Source organism: Cygnus olor, chromosome 6, assembly GCF_009769625.2.
Source record: "Cygnus olor isolate bCygOlo1 chromosome 6, bCygOlo1.pri.v2, whole genome shotgun sequence".
Classification (NCBI taxonomy): Eukaryota; Metazoa; Chordata; class Aves; order Anseriformes; family Anatidae; genus Cygnus; species Cygnus olor.
In genome coordinates this window covers 11,877,001-11,899,368 of record NC_049174.1, presented here as the reverse complement: position 1 = coordinate 11,899,368, position 22,368 = coordinate 11,877,001, and the positions used below count along the sequence as shown (strand labels likewise).

At 46.3% G+C, this 22,368-nt stretch overlaps 1 protein-coding gene across 5 annotated transcripts in view; it reads left to right on the top strand.

The window, feature by feature from the left end:
• The window catches only part of FAM207A (family with sequence similarity 207 member A), a 55,416-nt gene extending 33,862 nt beyond the window's left edge, over positions 1-21,554 (top strand). For 4 of the 5 annotated variants that reach the window (XM_040561770.1, XM_040561766.1, XM_040561767.1 and 1 more), the window contains exons 3-6: positions 7,619-7,687; positions 12,273-12,426; positions 18,441-18,509; positions 20,903-21,554. In XM_040561770.1, the coding sequence (XP_040417704.1) occupies positions 7,619-7,687; positions 12,273-12,426; positions 18,441-18,509; positions 20,903-21,029 (419 nt within the window). In that variant the 3' untranslated portion in view covers positions 21,030-21,554. The remainder of the gene's footprint in view (positions 1-7,618; positions 7,688-12,272; positions 12,427-18,440; positions 18,510-20,902) is intronic. The other variant, XM_040561771.1, reaches the window with a different exon arrangement.
• Positions 21,555-22,368: the final 814 nt, after the last annotated feature.

The following is a 22,368-nucleotide window of genomic DNA, read 5'->3' as shown; positions in this document are numbered from 1 at the left end:
TTCACATTGAAGGTACTATGTTTGTCAGTCACCTTTGCACAATGAAAGTGTTAAAAACAGAGGCCCCATTATAAGTTTCTTTGTTCCCCTATATGCAATCTGGAAAATGATACAGATATTTTGAATTTATTCAACTAGAAGCATGGCATTTGAGAAAGCATGCTAATAAGAGCTAAGGGCTTGAACTCTTGGATCTCTAGGGATGTTTTTAGAAACCATCTCTGCAGAGAAAAAGTGCCAGCTGTCTTGCTGAAGGGAACAGAATTTTATTTTTCTGCTGCATTTGAAGAAATGTCAGCTTGTACAAAACTTGAGAAAGAAATAGGCCAGAAGTGTCTGTGGCAGAGATGAGGATAGTAATGTGGCAGTTATGAGCCCTAGTTTCCACTATGTGTGACCCAGGCTACAAATGCATGCACTGGTGTAGTGCTTCATGCCCCAAGCACCTGTGCTATTTCACAGAAATAATGTGTGCCAGAGGAGAGGAGAGGAGGAGCAACTTGATAGGCTTCCACAGACAAGGCTGGGAATTGGCAGTGGAACAGGCACCGCAGATCTTGGGCCAGTGTCTTTCCAAGCAGGACCAGGAAGCAGGGATATTGGTATTCTCCCAAGGGGGTATACGTGCAGCTTGTTTGCAAAACTTGCACTAGGGCTGGGTGCAGTTACACTGAGAAGGCTGGCATCCTTGAGAAGGGAGGACTGCCCATGCGCTCAGTGACATCTCCCCACTTAGAGTCAGGACTTAAGGGCTTTGCATAACTCCATTGTCCCCTATGTCTGAATTACAACAGAGGAAGTTGCTTTACCTCTATCGTAATGTTCAATACTGCTGTACAAGTTCATCAGCTTTATAACCTGGCGTTGGCAGAATTGTGCTGGTTTGTTTCTTATGGAGTATCTTGAGCAGATCAGACTCTCCTGAAGGAGAGGGAAGGAAATGTATGGTGGCCCCCCTGGTGCTGTCTGAAGCAGACTTTGGCCTCAGCTCCAGTCTTGCACTTCATGAAGACTTGACTCTTAAGCTTCAGTGGTGATAAAGAAAGTGAACAAAGCCCAGCTGCTGCTTCTCTCTGTGGTGGCTGGGGCCATTAAGTTGCCCTCAGAGGCAGGCCGGTGAGTTTTCTCTGCTTGTTGTAGCAGGCAGGAGGTTGAAGGAGGTTTCTTGGCTAAGTGTAGAAAAGCTGAGGCTCTGCTGCACACCTTTGACTCCTCGTGTGTGTGGTCTGAGACCTAGCCTTAGTGGTGGGAAGGACTGCTGAAATGGGAGCAGACCGGGGACTTCTGGAGAGCGGGTTGCCCAGGGAAGTGGTGGAGTCACTGTCCCTGGGGGTGTTTAAGGAAAGGTTGGACATGGTGCTTAGGGACATGGTTTAGTGGGTGACATCGGTAGTAGGCACTGTGCTGGACTCTCTCAAGCAGTTCCCTGTCCTTCTTGAACTGAGGGGCCCAGAACTGGACGCAATATTCTAGATGTGGTCTCACCAGGGCAGAGTAGAGGGGGAGGAGAACCTCTCTCGGCCTACTAACCACAGCCCTTCTGATAGACCCCAGGATGCCATTGGTCTTGGCCACAAGGGCACAGTGCTGGCTCATGGTCATCCTGCTGTCCACCAGGACCCCCAGGTTCTTCTCCCCTTCACTGCTCTCCAGTAGTTCAGTCCCCAACTTATACTAGTGTCTGGGGTTGTTCTTGCCCAGATGCAGGACTCTACACTGGCCCTCATTATATTCCATTAAGTTTCTCCCCACCCCATTCTCCAACCTGTCGAGGTCTCGCTGGATGGCAGCACAGCCTTCTGGCGTGTCAGCCACTCCTCCCAGTTGTGTGTCATCAGCAAACTTGCTGATGGCACAGTCCATTCCCTCATCCAAGTCGTGGATGAATATATTGAACAGTACTGGTCCCAGGACAGACCCTTGGGGGGCTCCACTAGATACAGGCCTCCAACCCGACTCCGTCCCATTATCCACAACTCTCTGGCTTCTTTCCTTCAGCCTTTTCCTTCAGTTTACAGTCCACCTCACTACCGAAACGTCCAGACCACCCTTCCTCAGTTTAGCTGTGGAGATGCTGTGGGAGATGGTGTCAAATGCTTTACTGAAATCAAGATAGACCATGTCCACTGCCTTTCCATCATCTATCCACCTGGCTATGTCTTCATAAAAGGCTATCAGGTTGGTCAAGCACGACTTCCCATTGCTGAAGCCATGTTGACTGCCCCTAATGACCCTTTTATCCTTGATGTGGCTAGAGACAAGGCCAAGGATAAGTTGTCCATCACCTTACCAGGGATGGAGGTGAGGCTGACCTGTCTATAGTTACCTGTGTCCTCCTTGCCCTTTTTGAAGACCAGAGTGACGTCACTTGTATTGCTAACTGGAGATGAATCTTTTGCAGAGGGAGGTTTGGCGTCCTTGCTGTAGCTGGTTGGAGTCTGGGAATGTTTACTAGGCCTTTTGGAGGCGTGACATCAATATGAGGACATTAGTCACCCTTGCTTGGGGTGCGAAGCGGGGTTTGGAACTAGGCTGTTTAAATAACCATGGGGTTCTGGAAGGATTGGGAGTGCAGATAGTATTTGAAATAGGATGCCTTTCTCATTGGGGGAAGAAGGAAAGCTTGTGTGTTGGTGTAATGATTAAACATGATCAAAAATAATGTAGCTTGTTCTGGAATATAAAAAGCAGACACTGTATCCATGGTGAAACCTGTCCTGTCCCATTGAGGGCTATCATATGCTTTTCAGTATTGTTTTCCAAGACTACTGAGGGTACCAGGACTTGGAGTCAGTAAAACCCAAGCACTCCCTGCCATGGTCTCTGTGCGTTTTGTGCAGGCTACTAAGCTGTCTCTGGGGTCTTCTATAAGAGCAAGGGGGCAAATAGCCAGAATATCAGCCCCCTGCCCCTGGCCTTCACAGAATCATTAAGATTGGAAAAGACCTCCAATATCATCTGGTCCAACCATCCTCTTACTGCCATTGTCACACACTAAACCATGTCCCCATACCACCTCACGTCTAGGTCTCAGTAGTCCCATGTACCCTGGTCTCCTCAGACGCTTCTGGAGCAGTGCTTTCTGGAGGAGAAGCAGAACTTGAAGTTGCCTTGTTGGGAGCTGAGCTGCTGAATGGGATGAGGATGCCCAGGGAGTGCTGCCTCACTGTTGGGGAACATTTTGGCTGACTTTCTTCCTGGCTTGTGCTGTCTGTCAGTTTTCTTGCAGGAAAAAAATGAACACCTTCAGGCTTCTGCTTGGGCTTCTGTCAGGTCACACCACGGTTGCTTTCCACCAGGAAACTGGGAGAAATGCAAGTGTTTTGCTGTTTCTCAGGCTCTTTCAGTGAAAAAGAATAACAGACAATTCACAAGTGACACTGTGTAATTTTAAACAACCAACCCATCAAAAACCCAACAACAGAAAACCCACCCAGTCTTCCACTTTCGGATGTACTCTTTACAAAATTTCTTCAGTGAATTTATTCAGCAGCTGTAGGCATATGCTCATTTTTGCTGCAGTTAAACAACTGGGGCTGAAATTAACACATCTGTTGTTGTTTAACTTCAATTTATACTGTACCCTGTTTTGCCAAAATATTATGTTTCAAGCAGCAGCTGCCTCACTGTTACATATCACCAGAGTTCTGGGAATACTGCTTAATACTACATGCTATTTTTTAATAACTTACCAGAAGGGGAGTTGGTGCTTTGCTGTAGCTTTGTGAGGAAGGAGCAGATGCTTGTGTTGCAGAACCCTCTGTTATAGTGTGGTGTAGCACAGGTGCAATTTTGTGTCTGATATTTCTGCTCACAACTGAATCCTTGAACCAATGTGATTTCCAGGAACTGTTTCAATATGCCTGTGAAGCCCCTGTTTTCATCTTCTTTGTTGTGGACTGAAACTTGGAAAGTGAGACCCTATGGCTTAGAGAAACCTGTGGTATCATGCCTTAAACCCAGTCTTGTGTCTGTGCTTGTTGCAGGTTTGTTTCTGAATGCCTAGCAGTGGTAAACTGGGAGTTTTTAAGGTAGGAGATGTATATATTTTTCGTGTAAATACCTTGACAGCAGTCCTTGAGAAACAAAACGGAAACAAACGAACAAAAACAACCCATAACTGTTCCTGAAATGAAGTTGTGCTGAAATAACCTGCTTCTCTGCCATGAAAGCAGGATCCTGAGAATTGCCAGGGATAGTATCAAACGTTTGATGTAGGAGGCAGAAAGATGTTGCTATTTTGATAATTTGTTTTTATTTAAGATGTTTTGTACTGTACAGATGGGAGGGAAGAAAAGCACATCCTCACTAAAAGGAATAATTGTCAAGTTACAGTCTGTGAATTACCCTCAGCTAATGTAAATGGTTTTGGTAACCTTCTTTTCCTGTGAAAAAAAATTCAAAGCCAAGCATTGTTAAATTAGATGTAGAATGGGCTGGTGGGAGGGAGAGAACCCAAGCCCCTTGTATTTCATGGAAAAATAATTAAAATGGAGCTGCAGTCTGACTTTTGATCTCAGAGGTGCTTGCAAGCTAAATAAAAATAAAGACTGCCTGGGGAGAGCCTGTGCTGTTAGTTAACTAACTGAATTCTGCCTCTTCTGACGGAAAAGTTCTCCAGTAAATTTTCAGCGGCTTTGGCATTCACCACTGCAACTGGAAGTTGCCAAACACAACTTGGCAACTTGCAACAACAGAAAAACCCCTTTTTGATGGGTGGGGAGGGATATACAAAGTGTAAATATCTGGAATATGCAGTGCTATTCTTTGTGGGCTTGGTGCGGAAGGGTAGGGGTTGGCCACTCCATGCGCTGCAGGAGGAGTAGTGCTGGTGACCTCTGCAGATACGTGGGATGAATTGATGAAGTGGCACCTCACTCTTGTCACCTCCCCAGGTGGGGGCTGGATGCCTTTGTGGCATATGGGAGGCTGAAACCCTGACAAGTGTTCACAAGCAGCGCCTTCCAGCCAGAGAGCTGCTAGACATGTGTGCTTCCTTGGGAATAATCACCAATGGTAAGGCCTTTGAATTTGTGGAGCTGTCTTGGCCCGTGGGACCTTAATTGCTCTCTGACGGTTAATATGGCCTAGCTGTCACGGCTGATGTGGTTTTTAATGTGTCAGACAGCATCTAAAAACTCTGTAATAAACACCCGAACACCATTCTGTCAAGACTAACACTGGTCCATAAGATTTGCCCCCCATACTCCCTTAAAATTAGCCCCAAAACGCAGATAGATTAGGCTGCCCACCTAGTCCACATCCCACGGACTGTGGAGGGATGCTCCCCTTCCCTGGCACTGCCCTGGAAATCTGCAGCTCAAGGCCCCAGTGCTGAGTGCTTGTCATTCTGCTTGTAGAGGTTGGGCTCCTGCCAAGAAAACAGCTTTTGTGTTTCCTTAAATATTCTGCTGCTGTTTGGGAAAAAAAATAAATAAATATCTGAATTGATGTTATTACTAGAATTGGCCAGCTGGCTGAATTTTTTTCATTAACAAATCCCACTGGGCGCTGTTTTCCCAATGAAGTAATGAGCATGTTTCCAGACAAGGGGGCAAATCTCCCCCCTGCTTTTGCTTCTGAAATCTGAAACTGCTCATATAGTTGGGATCCGCTAGAAATGCGGGGAGAAGGCTTCCAGTCTGAGCACCCGCTCAGACATCATTGGGATGTGTTTTGCTATTTACATTCTGGCTTCTTGTGATCCATTATTGTTTCCCTGGCAGTGAAATCACAGGAATTTGTGGTGATGGTGTGGGGGAATGACAGCTGGAAGTTGGTTACCGGGGACATGCGATTATGCCAGGAGACTGGTGCCATGTGCTCTCATTTGCCTGAATCTCTGCCACTGTGCACAGCATAGATCCTGGCTGGGGCAAGAAGTCAGGAGACCAGCTGCCTAGGCATCATCTGGAATCTTGTCCTTTCAAGAAGATGAGCAGCAGACTGCAGTGGGATTGTTGACGTTTGTCTGTCCCTTGGCTGGATAGGGAGCCTAGTGGGCTGGATTCCCAGTTCAGACAATGCAGTGGGAGGGTAGGCTCAGGGGGGTCCCAGACCCCACTAAATCAAGAGAGGTGGGCAGTTAATCATGATTTAAACTTACATAAGTCAGTTGTCGTAGCATCTGCTTTGAAGCTACAGTAAATGGATTTATGAAATTTACCCTTAAAATTATTAGATGAGCTTTTTAAATAACTGATCACTTCTAGATATGGTTTGTTTCTTGCTTCTTTGGTATATTAATTGCAGTAACATTTTTCTGGGACAAGAGGCAATGAAAGCAACAGCTTCATTCTCTGTGTCCTTTAGAAACTCAAATTCAACTTGTTGCTGTTGTTGCTGCCTTTATGTAAAAGTCCCCCCAACCTCATCAGGCTTGTTCTGATTTTCACACATTGAAATTATTAAGTTCTGATCCTGCTTTTGTTTAAATCATCCTGAAAGATTTGAAACTTCAGAGTTGTTGTCTTCAGTGAATTGTTTTCAGAGTTGTATTAAATTCCTTTATTCTTTTTGAATTCTGTTTGAAGGGGGAGAGAAAGGACACTTTTTTCTTTTCTAGGCTTAAGAATAGCCTAAGCTGAGAGGAGTAGTGTTTGGGGAGCTTATTCCTCTATTGGCATTCCTGTAGCAATATTCACAGGATGTTTCATGAGAAAAGTTGAATAAAGTCTTTTTTTTTTTCCTTCAAAACAAAAAAATAGGAAGGTAAGATAAAAATTTGTAGTGTCTGAAGTGCACCTCTATTAAGAACATTTGGGACTTGGTATTGAATATCAGCAATTAACTGCCATTTTCCAAATAGCAAATTTAATGTGTAGTACGTGTTAGCCTTTTTCTAAGCTATTAATAACGGGCTGCTACTTAGGGATTCCACAGATCTGCATTTTTCAGACCATTTCCAGACCTCTGTCTGCCTGCCACTTGCAGTCTGGGCAGAAGCTGAGGATGGGCCAATTGCTTACGTGGATGCCCAGCAGCTGTGTCAGAAGGCCTTTCCTTCTGTCCCTGCATGCCTGCAGTCTGTATTACTTGTCTTCCTAGTTTTATCAGTATGCATATTTTCAGACTGAAACTTGCTTTTTGCTTCCACTTCTGGAAACTGTAAGCGCTCTGGGTCTGTCCTCACTGGTTTATTAGATTTATCTTGGTTTAGCAATCTGTTGCTCATGCAGCCTCAAAAAGGAAATAAACCCAGACCTAACAGAGATCTGTGGCAACTTGTCTTGGTACATGGATGCCTGTGGAGTGATGAACGGTTGTGGCTAGCTTTCAGAAGGAGATGCCAGCTACTCAGGCCAGGTTCCTGTGGGAATGCAGAACATGAGGTGCAAAATTCTCATGAAAAGCCTTGAGCTACCAAAAAGCAGGGCCTATGCTGCTGATCTTGTTGCCTTCTTATTTTGTAATTGACAGGGAGCCAATTTTGATTTGTTCAGCTCTGAGTTGAGATGTGATGTAAGTCTGTGGGCAGCCTGTCCAACATGTTGACACATCCAAAGGCGACAAAGGTTGAGCAAAAGATTACAGACTCTGCAGTACTGTCTTTGTGAAGTGTCCAGCAGAGAATTAGTGTGCAGAAGCCAAGCTCCATCTCATATCTCTTTTTTTCTAGGTTTAGAAGAAAAACCAATTCTTTCAAAAAAAGAAAAAATGAAGCTGAGGAAAGAAAGATGGCTACAGAGTAAGTACTCCTCCAAAGCACAGCTGTATGGGGGGACATTTCACAGGGTAATCCTGGGTAACCCTGATGTATTTTTCTGTAGATGGGGTGTGGGTGAAAGTGTTGGGTTGTGGCAAGATGAGGGTTGGGGGTCAGGGAGTCTGAACACTTCTCAGAAACCTTCAAGTCCGCTTCACAGAATGTGGGATAAAAGTCCTTTTTTTTTGTTTTTCCCCCTCTCCAAAGGGCATTTACACTGAAATTCAGTCTGTGTCCTTGTTTTTGATCTTTCTCCATGTGCAATGTGACTACTTAAAAGCCTTCAGCTATTTAAAGAAGACTTAGTGGACGGGATCCCCTGGAACAGTGTCCTTAGGGACAAAGGAGCTGAACAGAGCTGGCAACTCTTTAAGGATGTTTTTCATAGAGCACAAGAACTCTCAATTCCCCTGTGTAAGAAAGCAAGCAGGAAGGGCAGAAAAACAGGATGGGTGTGCAAGGACCTGCTGGTCAGACTGAGGGACAAGAAGGAAATGCACAGGCAGTGGAAGCAGGGACATGTGGCCTGGGAACATGTGGTACAGGGATGCTGTCCGGATGTGCAGGGATGGGATCAGGAAAGCCAAGGCACAGATGGAACTGAGCTTGGCAAGGGATGCAAAAAATAAGAAGAGATTCTTATAGGTACTTTGCTCAGAAAAGAAAGGCCAAGGAGAGTGTAACCCCTCTGATAAACAAGAAGGGAGAACTGGTAACAACAGACATGGAGAAGGCTGAGGTACTCAACAACTTCTTTGCCTCAGTCTTCACTGCCAGTCAGGCTTTCCACAACTCTTGTTTCCCTGAACCTGTAGGTGAGGGCTGAGGGAGCAAAGTCCCTCCTGCTGTAAGTGAAGAACATGTTCAAGACCACCTGATGAAACTGAACGAGTTTACAAGGCCTGATGACACACATCCCAGGGTCCTGAAGGAACTGTCTGATATAGCTGAAAAGCCCTCTCTCCATCATGTTTGAAAAGTCCTGGCAGTCAGGCAAAATCCCTGGTGACTAGAAAAAGGGAAATATCACTCCCATTTTAAAAAAGGGTAGAAAGGAGGGCCTGGGCAACTACAGACCAGTGAGCCTCCCCTCTGTGCCTGGCAAGATCATGGAAAAGATCCTCCTGGAAGCAATATCAAGGCACATACAAGACAAAGAGGTGATCTAAGACAGCCAGCATGGTTTCACCAAGGTGAATCATCTTTAAAGGTCAGGTCTTACCTTCTCTGTGCAGCTGTGTGTGGGACCCACTTGCAGGTGCCAGTGGGAGCCAGGAGTCAGGGAACCTCATCCTGCAAGTTGGAGGTGGCCTTGTTTGGGGACCTTTTGAGAGGGTGTGCAAGAGGCTTGCTATTCCTCACCTGGTGGAGCAGGGAACATCACAGCTCCTCTCTCACTGGCATCTCTGCTGGCAGCAGAAGCAGCCTCTCCATGTCAGCTTCGGAGGTACTGCTGGTGGGATGGGGAGTAGCAGAGGGATTCCTCTTGCCACCTGGAGCTGTTCCTGGGACAGGCTTTTCCCTTAACACCTTTCTGCCCAACAGAATTGCTGACAGACTGTGTTTGGTGTTGAGCAATGTGGCTTTCTGCTGCACCATATGCTCTCTGCTCCTGAGCTCTCACTGTGCTTTGAGCTTGAGTCCATCAACCTGTCATTGCACCAGTCACAGTGGAGGTGTCTCCCCTTACATTAAAAGATGGTAATTTAACACCATGACTGCTAAGGAAGCTTCTTCCCTATCATTAAACAACAAATTCCGTTCACAACTACAACCATCATTGTCCCTGTTGAGCAAAAAACATAGATGGCTGTGGCAGTCCTAACAGCTGGACTGCCACTTTGTTTTGGTGCTCTTAAAGTTCTCTGTTTGTGTGTATATCTGTTACTGTTGGGGAAACATTGGAAGGGACTGCTGGAGCACAGCTGAGATGTTCCTGGCCTGATATCCTGTCTCTAACCGTGACCAGTACCAGATATTGTGGAGAAAAGTAAGCCCTCAGCAGTTTTCTGTGACACAGAATCAACAGTAGAAGGGGGTACACAGGACTCATGTCTTCTGCAAGAAAGAGGGCATGCTCCTGGAGCTAGGTGACAGCACTGCTCCCATAGTTCAGGTCAGTCACTTTGGAGGTGAGGAGAGCCTAAAAGCACACTTTCTACATTCTTTTAATCATGCCCTCCTGCTTATATGTCTGTCTTGCATAAGTCTTTCTCAAGATTATGTATGATGCTTTGGCCCTGCAATGGCCCCTTTTCTCCTCTCTTGGCTCTAAAATTACTAAACTGAGGGAAAACAACTGAAATGCGCTGGCTTTGCTTTTCAAAGAACACCAGGATAGAAAATTTCAGGTCAAACTACCTCTGTCTAAGAAGATACTAGTTATTAGCAGTGCTTCAGAGATACAGAAGTGCCTAAATTGTTGTCTGACTTCACTTCCTCGCTAAATCTGTGGCCAGTGTTCTCTAGCAAATGGTTTACTGAGGGTAAGAAATCCCTGAGATTTTTTTTTAAAAAGGCAAATTTTAGTACCAGATGTGCAGCTTTTTATTGAGGAAAAACTGAGAACAGCTGGAAAGAGCTTATATAAACATCAATAAGAAAAACTGTTGTTATTAGCTGGCAGAACAAAATGAAATTATATTTCTAGGGATGGTGATTCTTTAATGAAGCTTGGCATTCTAACATTGTCACAACTGACTTTAAGGAGCTTCAATCAACTGAAACAGAAACTCATTGATTTTTATTTGATGCAGATAACTTAATACTTACTGTTGATTTTGCCATATTTGCTTGGCCTGCTCCCCTTATCCTCAAAAGGGAACACAGCTTTGACAGTTGAAGTTGTTATGATTAAATTTCTGTCGTAAATCTTTCCAAGAGTTTGTCTCTTCTTAACCCAGGGCTGCTTTCTTGACATTGGATGCCAGGACCCTGAGAACTAAATTTCAGTCCATTAGTGCAAATGGAAAACTTGGAAATTTTTCATTTCAATAAATCATCATAGGAGAGACTAGAGAGGGAAAAAAATTATGCAATGCTTCAGAGATTAGAAGTATGCACATTTCAGAATACATATATCGTATGGCTCCTCAGACACAGAAGATTTCATAGGAAAAGAATTTGGGATGTTTGTGCAGAATCAGGTGTCTGAAAATTTTGAGCACATACTGTTTATGAAAGCACTGAAGTAGTCAGCTTCATAAAGCCAGACCAAAAAAAGAAGTGATGCAGAACAGAAAGCTGTGTTCTTGGCAGGGATTGCTGTGAAGAGAAGCATTTACAATCCAGATTTGTCACAAACATCCATGTACAGCAAAAATTGCAGTTCATCAAAAACTGTTGTTCTTCAACTGAAACAGCTTAGCTGGGGGGCAAATGAGACAAAAATACTGAAGGAACAAGCAGCTAGCGAGTAAATTTGAGTTCATCTTTCTTGAATGTAGGCAGCTGGGTTAGACCCAGAATCCTAAGTGGCATCTTGCCTGTGCTCTGTAGACTGGCTGCTTTCATGTTTCCACCAAAAATACTTCTGCTGATTTAGTCCTGCTTCTGTGGCCAGATTGTGTTGGAAGCCCTTGGCCTTCCTGTGTCTGTGCTTGGCTGTGTAACTGCTGTTACTGCACGCCATCTTGTCCAAATGAGGAGTTTGCAGCTTAGCTTAGAGGCTCATCCTTGCAATATGTTCATGTTGTGTTTGTCTGATTCAGAGGAAGATGGATGTGGTAAAGGAAAAACAGTGCTGACAAACTGGCTGCCTTGAGTCAGAAGGGTATGGTTTGCTGTGAGGAGTGCAGTGTGTGTTTGTCCAAGGCCATAAGCAGAGGCCTGTACTTCTGGTGTGGCCTCCCTTGGGTGCACATGAAGGAAGTAGGATTTCTCCATTGTGTCCCCCACAGCACCAGCCGCATGGTTGTCAAGGCAGTGCAGTGGGTTTCCAGTTCCAGTGGCATGAGGAAAAGGAGGTTGTGCATCCTGCTGAACTCTGGCTGGTTTTGGTGATGCTGCCAAGGGGAGTTGGGGACAGATGGGGACATCCTGCAGCTCAGCTGGAGGTTTGTCACAGTGCTGGGCTTCTGTGGGCTTTCTTGGAGGAGAACATGTTCTGCTGGGGCTTGCAAGGAGGACTGCTGGTTCCATAAGGCTTGGGCAGCTGCAGGACCAATTTCTACAGCAGGGAGCCTGAAGGACTGGGGCAGGAGCCTGCAGCCTTCTGTGCCCAGCTTCCTTGGTTCAGAAGGGAGACATCTGTAACATGCTGGATCCTTATGTGCACACAGCCTTGATCAGAGCTGCTGCAAGGAGATTAGTAAGCGTGGTTACAAGGAAAATCCAGCTGCCTCTGTGCCTACCCCTGGGTACCATGCTTTTCCAAGGGCCCAGTTTATCCAGTGTATGCGTGCTTAAGCTCTACCATGAGCCAAGAAGGTGAGACCATGACTTGCCCAATCCTAAATGAACAACTGAAATTAAATACTTCTCCCTTGTCTACTGTATGCCTGTGTGAGGAGATCGTGGTTTGAAAAACATTTCCGCTTACCTGAATAACGTCTTATTTCTGATTCAGAAATAGAAAGTGTGAAGCTAGCCAAGCAGAAGCAAAAAGCTGAAGCAAAACGGAAGGCAACACCTGTTGTGGGAGACATGCAGCCATTGATGGAAGCCCTACCTGAGCTCTCTGACCTGACCGCAGGTGTCAGGGACAGGAAGCCACCCAAGAGGTATGTGTCTTGGAATGGGCTGTGTATTTCTCTTTTTCCTCCAGGATAAAGTGGCCTTCAGCTCAGCTTGTAGCTATTGGCACTGCAAGCTTGATGTCCAGTTAGGAGAACAGGAGCTCGTTCTCAACTACGTTTCACCCTTTTCCATGAAATCATTTTCTACAAGAAGCTTAAATGTGTCTGTGGTTTTACTCGGGTGGGCAGCTGAGTTCCAACACGGCCGCTCTCTCACTCCCCCTCCTCAAAGGGAAAGGGGGAGAAAATATGATGCAAAGGGCTCAAGGGTACAGATAAAGATGGGGAGATCGCTCAACAATTATCATGACAGGCAAAACAGAATCAGAGTAGGGAGATATTAAGATTTATTGCCTATTAACTAACAAGCTAGAGAAGTGAGAAACAAAGGAAAGAAACCAAAAACACCTTCCCCCCATCCACCCTCTTCCACTTCCTCCCCTCGAGTGGCGCAGGGGACCAGGGAATGGGGGTTGCGGTCAGTCTATAGCGCTTCTTCTCTGCTGCTCCTTCTCGGTCACTCACTTCCCCTGCTCCAATGTGGGGTCCCTCCCACAGGATGCCGTCCTTCCCGAACTGATTCTGCATGGGCTTTCCACAGGCAGCAGCTCTTCAAGAATATGCTCTCACAGAGGCGCAAACAACATCGCTTATTGGCCTGGCTCTGGCCAGCGGCGGGGCCTTTATCTGACATGGGGCAGCTTCTGGATTCTTCTCGCAGAAGCCACCCCTATAGCTCCCCACTACCAAAACCTTGCTATGTAAACCCACTACACTTCTAAATCCACAGTTAAGAGAGGACCTGTATTGCTCAGATGAGACTTGGCGTGAGACAGGCTGGGAGAAGTGGGATGTTCTGGGAGTTGCAGGACTGACACACAAGTGTCAAGAATGTAATGCTGCTTAGCCCACCTGTGAATTTGCACTTGAGGTGTGTTTTTATAATGAAAATTGTTCTCAAGATCACTTTCAGCAAATGGTGTGTGATGCTTCATCATCTAGGAGGTTATATCTGTACCGTTCAAAGGGGATTAATTCTTGTTTTGCAAGTGGTGAAGATGGAGATGATGGCTTACCCAAATTCACAGAGCTGTGGTGTGACAGAGGAGAGCAGATCTGGAGGGTTAGGATTCAAAGCACAATGCTGCCTGCTAGGTTTGTTGGCTTCCTTCCTGCCTGAGCCTCTGGCTGTGTGGCAGCCTGGCATTCTGTCCTTTCAGACCTTCAGGCTTCCTCCTGAAGCAGTTCAAGCCCTCTGAGCAGAGCTTTACTCCCTGGCCAGACTCTGTTCACCCTGTTGGCTTGGAATGTGATTTTGGGTGAGAGCAGAAAGATGTTTTTCCTTTTCCCTTTGCTGTACTGAAAGTGAAGAGCTGTTTCTGACCCTCTGACAATAATACTTCAACCATCCCAGCCAGGCTTAGGGTACATTCTGATTGCCCTTGTGTTTTTTCCTTTTCAAAGGAAACACAGTGCTCTGCCTGGCTCTTCAGTCTGTGCTGCAACTGCTTTTGCAACCCCCAGTGCAGAATAAAAGCTCTACATGATGCACAACTGCTCACACCTCTTCTCCAGTTGCTCGCTATGGGTTGGAACTAGAGACTTGTTTTGACCATAATAAGCAAGCATTTGGATTAGAGAACAGCCAAGTATAAAGCTGCCTGGCAGAGCACCCTCTTATTTGGTTGAAGATCAAGGCTGGAACTACCATGAAACCTCGTGTGATTTGCTGGATGCCCCAGAAATGAACTCTGACCCAGATGGGATGCCCAGCTACAGAGCATGGCTGAGTTGGCAGTTCTCTGTTCTTCTGGAAAGTTACCCCTCAGACAAACAGCAACTAAGTACCTTGCATCTAAGCATGGGAAAATATTTTCTTCCTTAACTTGGCTCCTAATTGTTTGAATAACTTTTTTTTTTTTAAACAGCCGTTCAGTCAGTCTGTCCTCTCTTTCAGTGGGAATAAGTAGCAGAAGTACACACACAGTACCTCAAAGCACTGAGAGTTGGTTGAGTGGAGTTCTGGGCCAGGGCTTAATCTGAGCATAAGCAGGTGGGTTTGCCCTCTTTCTGTGATAATGTGCCACAACCATATGTAGCATCTTACTCCAGGTTGTGTTCAGGAGCTATTCGCCCTCATCATTGCCTCCCAGCCCTCTTGGAGGCTGAGTCCCAGCTATCTGGGGAAATGGCTTGCGGAAACTATGTACAGGGGAAGTAAAACAGGTAGGTTACTTCCTCTGAGGATTGCTTTTCCCATTACAAATATATATATGTATAGTCTACTGTATATATAATTTACTACTTCAATCTCAAAAGATAGAGTAGAACTCAAAAAGGCTCAGAGAAGGCTGACAAAGATGGTTATGAAGGGTCTGGCACAGCTTTTGCACCAAGGGGTCGCTTAGTGAGCTGGGAGTCCTCAGCCTGGACAGGAGTTGGAGACAAAAAGGCTTGGGAATGTAATAGTCTATAAAATCAAGTGTTATGTGGTTAGGAAATAGTTTGTCTTCTCTGTTATGAGAGATAAAGGACATCTAACAAAGCTAGCAAATTGCAGATTCAGTGCAAACAGAAGGAGGCTCTCTTGTGCTGCACCGTTCCTAGCTGAGGGATATTGTGACTATGGGAAACCTGTGGGTTCAGGTGAAACCTACAAATCCAGTCAGAGAGTGCTGTGGAGGGTTACTGCATGTATATAAACAGCAACTGGCTCAAAGTCTCTGAGCTGTGAATGCTGGTGAGGATGTGGCCATATGCTTTCCCTGTTCTTACCCCTCCCTGGCCATCTGCTGCAGAATTCAAGGCAGAGTACTGGCCAAAGCAGTCCTTTCAGCTGACTCACTACAATCACTCCTCTGTTCTGTAATACATTTTGTGGCAAAAGATGTGTGGTACTCATGGAAGATTTCTGTTGTCTTGCACAGATCTGTAGCTCGATGTCCTCGGAGAAGCACTGATGGCTCTGTTTCTCTCCAAACCCAGATCTCATTGTGTGAGCATGGCAGCCCCCCTCTCTTGCTGGAAGCCTGAGCTCATGCTACACTGCTGTGATACCTAGAAAGCCCAGTGGGGCTGTGGCACAGGAGGGTAGAGAAGTCCTGCTTTGGCTGAGAATTTGGAATTGGTCAGCACTATCTGCAGGTGGCACAGCAGATGTGGGAGCTCGGCTTCGACTGGTGTCACGCAGATTGCCTGTGACGTGTTAACCAAAAAGCAGTCCCCCTTGGTAGAGGCATGAAGGATCTACGGTGCTCTTTTTCCATGGAAGCAGTCTGTTTGCTGGCTTGTGGTTTCCAGTACTGCATGAGGATGCGTGCACTAAAGTGTTTGAAATAGTCAGAGAAAGCTTTTATAGGATTTGAATCATTACATAAATGGAGGGTAATACTCTGGTGATTTGTCAGCGTTATTAATAAAAGATTAGATTCTCCAGGAATTTGATCTCCTGCTGGGTAAGAGAGCATTACAGTGAGATTTTATTCAGTTTTATAATGGATGAAGGCAATGAAGTGTAGTGAAACAGGGCTAGCATTCGCAGTCCAAGTGAGCAGGCAGCATGTTTGTGGTTTGGTAGGGGAAGGTCAGGCAACAACCTTTCAAACGTGTCAGACCAGTGGGGCAGAGCTGTTGCACAGCACCGAAAAGCCTTCAGAAGCACTGAGCCCTTTAAAATAGTGGAGTGGCTAAAAGCAAAAGTGGGCTGGTGCACCCTAATGCGGGCCCAGCTCTCCTGGTACGCTGCAGAGGCATGTGTCCCTCTGAGGCACATGATCTTGAAGGGCCTTGTGATGTACTTGAGAAAGGCTTTTATTCACTCGTCCTCACTTTCTGCAGAGCTGCTCGTCTTTGAAGGGCCTGCCATGGCAAATTGGTGGTGCATACAGAGTCTGCAAGCCCCTGCTCTGGTGACCATGGATTGCCATCCAATTTCTGAAGGGATTTCTCTCTGCTTCCATGAGCAAGCCAGGCAAACTGGGACTGTGACCAGGAAACTGTTCCTGTGCCAAGTAGTTAATGAATGTGAGGAGAGCAGAGATGCTTCCTGCTTTTTCTGTGTCTTGCAATACCAGTGGATGCAGCAGCATGATGAGAGCTGTTTGTCTGCTCCTGCTGATCGCGGTTCCTCATGTTTTGTCAGGTCTGTTGTGTAACACCAGCAGTGCCAGGGTGACCTTGAGAGGGACTGCAGGGTATGCGAGCAGTGTGTGGACATTGATCTGCCTGGCTTCCGTTTCCTTTGCAGGCTGTGTGCTGCGGAGGCTGGCTGATGTGCATTAACCATGTTTGGGTTTGTCTGGTTTGTCAGAGAGGTTTGGCACTGGGGCACACCATCCTGGGATGGAGGGAAATCAGATGTGATTGGGGCAGTGGTGAGAGCAGCCCTCATCAGCTTGAGTGCACCAGGATCCCCCTTGAGGAAGAATGAAATGAGCCAGGATTGAGAGAGGGAAAGATGAGGAGGAGGAGCAGGAACTGATCAGATGGGGAGGGATGATGAAATGGAGGGGCATGGGACAGGTGGTGAGGAGGAAAGGGAGAACGGGAAAATAGCAGAATAAAAGAATGGAGGGTAGAAGGTCAGAGAGGAAAACAGAAGGGGACTTTTTTTTCCCAATACACACTCTCAGAGGTGACAGCAGGGAGAGTCAGGTAGTCCTGCTGTGGCCAGGCTGGGAGCCTGGCGCATAGTTTTAGTGTGGGGTCAGGCTCCTGCCTTTTGGTTTATTTTCACTGTGTTGCCCAAGGCTTTATGTCATGTGATCCTTTGGTAGGAGCAGCCGTGGGCTCTGATACTGCAGCAACCAATGCCTTGTGCTGTCCCTTACTAGTTCTCATCTTCAGTCAGATCCCTCTTTCCCCTTCAAGGTCCTGATTTTCTCTGAACTCAGAGCACCTGCATGCAGAAGCTCTGCTCATCAGCTGCCACCATGCCATTGCTGTTCTAGTTCAGTGGCTTTTTTTTTTCCTGCTCTCTAGTTTTCCCACAGCTTTCCTTCCTTATGCATTTCAAGTCCCAAAAGCAGCCCCTGCCGTTCCTGCGCGTCCCTTGCTTGGGCTCAGCAGTTGTCTTTATTATAAATCTCTATTGCTGCTTGGCATTAGGCATCACATGCTTTCAGCACCTGTGCAGAATGGGATTACACCTCTGGTCTCCTTGGACTTTGCCCAGGAATAGGAAATGGGTGCAGAGAGTGCAGATCTGTGCTTGCCGCTGTACCTCAGCTGCACATCATCCTGTGTTCCTGAGAATGAATTGGTTGTCTAGTAATTTTATGGGGTTTATAGGGCCTATATTTGATTGCAAAAGAGAAGGCTCTGTTGTGCTTTCCCTTCAGCTAATCTGTTTGCAGCTAACTTATATCCTCACCAAAGGTTTGCCAGTATGTGTTCGCAGGGAGAAAGGAATACTGACTGCTATTCTTAAAATATAACTGATGCATTATATACCAGTGGTCCCACTGCAGGACTGGTCAGTAGCAAGGCTGGCAGCTTTCTATTCTTGCTGAGTAACCATGGCGCTGCCTATAAACTACGTGTGCAAATGCTAGAGCTCTGCAGTGTTAGCAAGGAACACAAGATGTGCAGGGGTAATGTATGACTGGTGGGGAGGGGAAGTTCAGTGGGATCTTCTCTCTTAGCAACAGTATTGGTTTGACCTGGAAGTTACAGATAAGCAGAAATCAGGCATCCAGGCATGGTCATCTAATGACCCATTCTAGAACTAAGTAATCCGATTTTTCTTTAGTTCATTTACCTCCTGCATGTTCAGTCATGACTCCAGAGCTGTCATCAGTGTGTGGCGGAAGGAGTCTATATTTCCATTACTGTCTGGCTGTGGAAATAATTGCCTTTCAGGACAATTTCCATACAGGACAATTACCTGTACTTTCTGGGAAGGCAGATGCAGAGTCACTGGATTCCTTCCATCTCCTCAGCAATTGATAAATTATCTCTCCTCTGTAGCACTTACTCACTTGTGTTGCTTCTCTCCACAGGCATGTAAAAGCAAAGTCAGAACCAGTGGACTTCTGTCTGATGAAACAAGCTCAGAAACACAGGCTTTTGTAAGTACTCAGTTATCAGATGTCCAGTCTTCCTGCTCAGCATCGCAGAATGGTTGAGGTTGGCAGGGACCTCTGGAGGTGCTCTAGTCCACCCCTCTGCTCAAGCAGGGTCACCTACAGCCAGTTGCTGAGGACCACGTCCCACTGGGTTTTCAGTATCTCCAAGGATGAAGATCACAAAACCTCTCTGTGCAAACAGTTCCAGTGTTTCAGTCTTAACACACCTGAAGGCCCTAGAACTGGTGGCAGCTTTGAATCTCCTCTTTACATAGTGCAGGCTATTTGCAGGTGTCCTTCTGTTTCAGTTCTACCAGACTCAGTCAGTTCTGGATGGTTTCAGTCCATTTGCACTTCTGTTTCATGTAACATCTAAGAGCACAGGAAGCTGCACTTGCTCCTTAAAGAATTCATTTTTCCTGTCGTATTGAAAAGAAGGACCTGGTTTGGGCCTTCTGTGTAAGATCTCTGGGCTTTCAGGACAAACCCACACCAACTGTTTCTACTGGCCGCAGTTGTCTTGATTTTTGGCTGTACCAAGCAACAATGCACATGCTCTGTCCCTCTGTGTGGCACAGACAATGTGGTTATCAACCAGGAGGTACATCCCTTTTCTCAGCTTGCTGAGCTGGGGCTGCAACACTCAGCTGTGGCTCTGTCTCTTAAGACACTAGGCCCGTGTAGTTTTAGCTGATACACTTCTGGAAAGCCTTGAGCAGTCGTGTAGGTGAGGAGCTCTTGAATATCTGCAGTCGGCTTACAGCTGCTCTGCTGGAACACCTCTGGAATGTCAACTTAAAAGCCTTACATCCCTTATGGGGACAGCTGTGCATTGGCATCTGCCAGTTTCTTATGAAATGAAGCACTCAATTACTTTTGAGTAATTCCTGGACGTTGCTAAGAGTCTAGCAATTCCTTTTTCCTCTGTATAATCTATTGGATATTTTATACCAACACCAGGCATCAAGAACTTCATTGTCCCTCAGCGCAGCTCTCCTGGAGCTAGACCCTGTGATCTGAGAGTGTTTGCTTTCTGTGATGCCTTCTTCTGCTGTTTCCGTCAGTTCTGGGCCATTCCACTTCACACTGGGGCTGAGAACAGTCAGTCTGCAGATCCCAGCATTACTCTTCAGCACTCTGTGAACATCCTTTTCTGCCTGAAACTCCCTAGTATCTGTGCTGCAATGCCTTTTTTGCTCAGTTCTGCCTTTCTGGATGAGTCCTTCATTGGCTTATTGCAGAAGCTGAAGGGTCATGGCCTGGAGTGCCACCAGCATCCCTTTGTGGTGGAGATCATGGGTAAAGAACACTCCTTGGGGGAGGGACTTGTGAATAGATCCAAATAGGCAACTCCACCACCATCTTCCTTATCAACAAGCTGATGTGAGATTGCCTGCCTGCCTCTGTCTTTCCCTCTGTACAAAACTGGACAGATGCAGTCAGTACTGGCATGTATACTACCTTGGTGGTCTGGGAAGTCTGTGGTTCTTGGGAGGGAAAAAGTTTGGAGGAAGATCTTGAGCTTTATTATCTAGGACTTTAGTTAGGACTGGAGGAAGCCTCCCCACATTGCCCTGGCTGCCAAAACCCGAGCTTCAGGTTTGACTTCTCTGTGTTCCTCCTTGAGGGGTAGGACCAACATTGAAGGGGAAGGGGCTGTAGTAGGGAGGAAATGAGCTACTACATGCTGCAAACTGAAGAGCATTCTGCTGATTGCAACTACCACGAAGAACACGGAAATGTGTCTGGCTGGGGTATGGAGAGCCAGGGAGTCTGGGGGAGACGGGGAGGCCGCAATGGATGTGACTTATATGAAAAATATATATATTTTTAATTTTATACTACTCCTGCTTTGTTCTTTTTCCTCCCTGCTTGTTTACTTTTTAAAACAAGATCATTTTCAGAGCAAACAGCTGTGACTAAGTGTTACAGAAAGGTAATTCTGTCATGGTGTCTAAGGAGTGTTGCTTGTAGGATTACCAAGCCTCTATGTTGAGCAATAAACAGTCAGTAGATGAGCTCTCAAGTGCAGAATCTGCTTCTGTGCTCATGCACTCTGAAGTAGTTTTCATTCTGTGTGGATTTACCAGATACCCACAATCTCTTTTTCCTGATTTACTAGCGAAAAGCTATGAAAAATTTCCGAGTGATGAGGGACACTAATATGATAGTTTCTGACTGTGACATGAGATTGAGCCGCTGGCTCTCACAGAGCTAGCAGCAATTTGAGCATTGTCCTTGGGTAATTTATGTCCATTTCTTGCATCATTTCTTTCTGAGGTTTACACTGAGGGCAATTCTGTCTGTATAGAAACCCACTGCTTTATGAGCTTTTTCCTTCTCAGTTCCTTTTGCATGAACCAATTGTGTGTTTTTTTTTTTTTTTCTCTCCTCAGAGAGGAGGAAGTGGCATGGTTTCATGAGGTCATTGCAAATCCCACGTACAAAGCCAACCCCCTCATGGCCATCAGTGAGCATCTCTCCAAGAGGCTGAGGCAGGAAGAGGAAGGTAAACCCCTCTAGGGCATCAGCTGGGACCAAATGTGCAGCTGGAGCTGGTGCAAGGGCTCCAGGCCACAAACGAGCACACATCACTAACATGACCTCTCAGCCATGTCAGTCCTCAGAAAAGAGTCCAGCATATTCTTAAACCCAACAGTCCTGTTTTCTGTCTGCAGGAATAATGCAGTTCTCTCCTGACAGTGGCGGCTGCTCCTTGGCAAGCAGCCTGCAGAGAGCAGGGTGTTCTGTGTGATCTTTGTGCAGACATTAAGCTCCCTGTGAAGTGTCTTGACACCTCTTCTCTTCTTGTGAGCAGGCACAGTTTCTTAACTTGTGCCAGTAGCAATGTATCTGCATTTTCTTCCCTCCCAATCCTTGCTGACAACTATGAAAAGAAGTTCACTGCCATTCTTTTGTGATTGTTTAAGACCCCAAGCCCTGAGGCCCAGAAGGTTGTTGTAGATCTGTGTAAGGACTGATGCTGCTGTTCAGAGACATTGTTTTATGTGAAGAATTTAGCTTTGGAATAAATGCATTCACACAGTACTGAGTTTGTCTGGCTCTTGTTTTGGTAAATACTAATTGAAATATGAGCTTATTCCCATCACTGGAAAAATTACTTAGAAGAATGTTTTTTCTTCCAAGTATATAGTGAACCGCTAGACTGCTGCTGCAGCATGCAACAGAAGACACCTGAAATCATTGCAGGTTATGTTTAACTCACAGTAAAGGCTTGCTTCAGCCCATGGTCACACAGGGGTAGGGAGAAAGCCCCAAGAAGATCGCTTGGAGTGGAGTCTGGGAATCTTGGGAGCAAATGAAAAGTGTGACTTGCTGTGGTGGGAGGAGTGAGGGAAATGGACGGGTGGGACCTGGTGGGAGGTGAGCTTTTGGACCAGTGGGAGTGGTGGGAGCTGCCAGACTTCACGAGGCAGGAGGCACCACAAGAAGGCCTGGCTCTAATTTGGGGTTAGGACTATGAGAACCTGCAGCCCCTTCTCCAAAGTCCTTCAGCCCTCTCGCCCTGCATCCCTGAGCTAGCAATAGACACTGCCTGCCTTCTCCATTTCATTCCCTTCCCTCCCCTCCCCAGTCTCCTCTCCTCTCTGTTAGCCCCTTCTGATTTCCATCTCAGTCAGCAAGACAGTCTAGGCAGACTGGTCAGTTGGTCACTTTACCAGTACAGTGTTCTCCCCATACTTGCTTTATCTTTCAGTGTCCGTCTCCAGAAACTGGCACAGCTGTAGAAAAGGTGCATGCCCAGGGGAGCAGAGGGGTTTGATGGATATTTTCTCCAAGGAGGTACTTGTAGAGTAAGGAAGAGCAGGGATTTTTTTTTTTCCATCTGATGTGCTTGTGA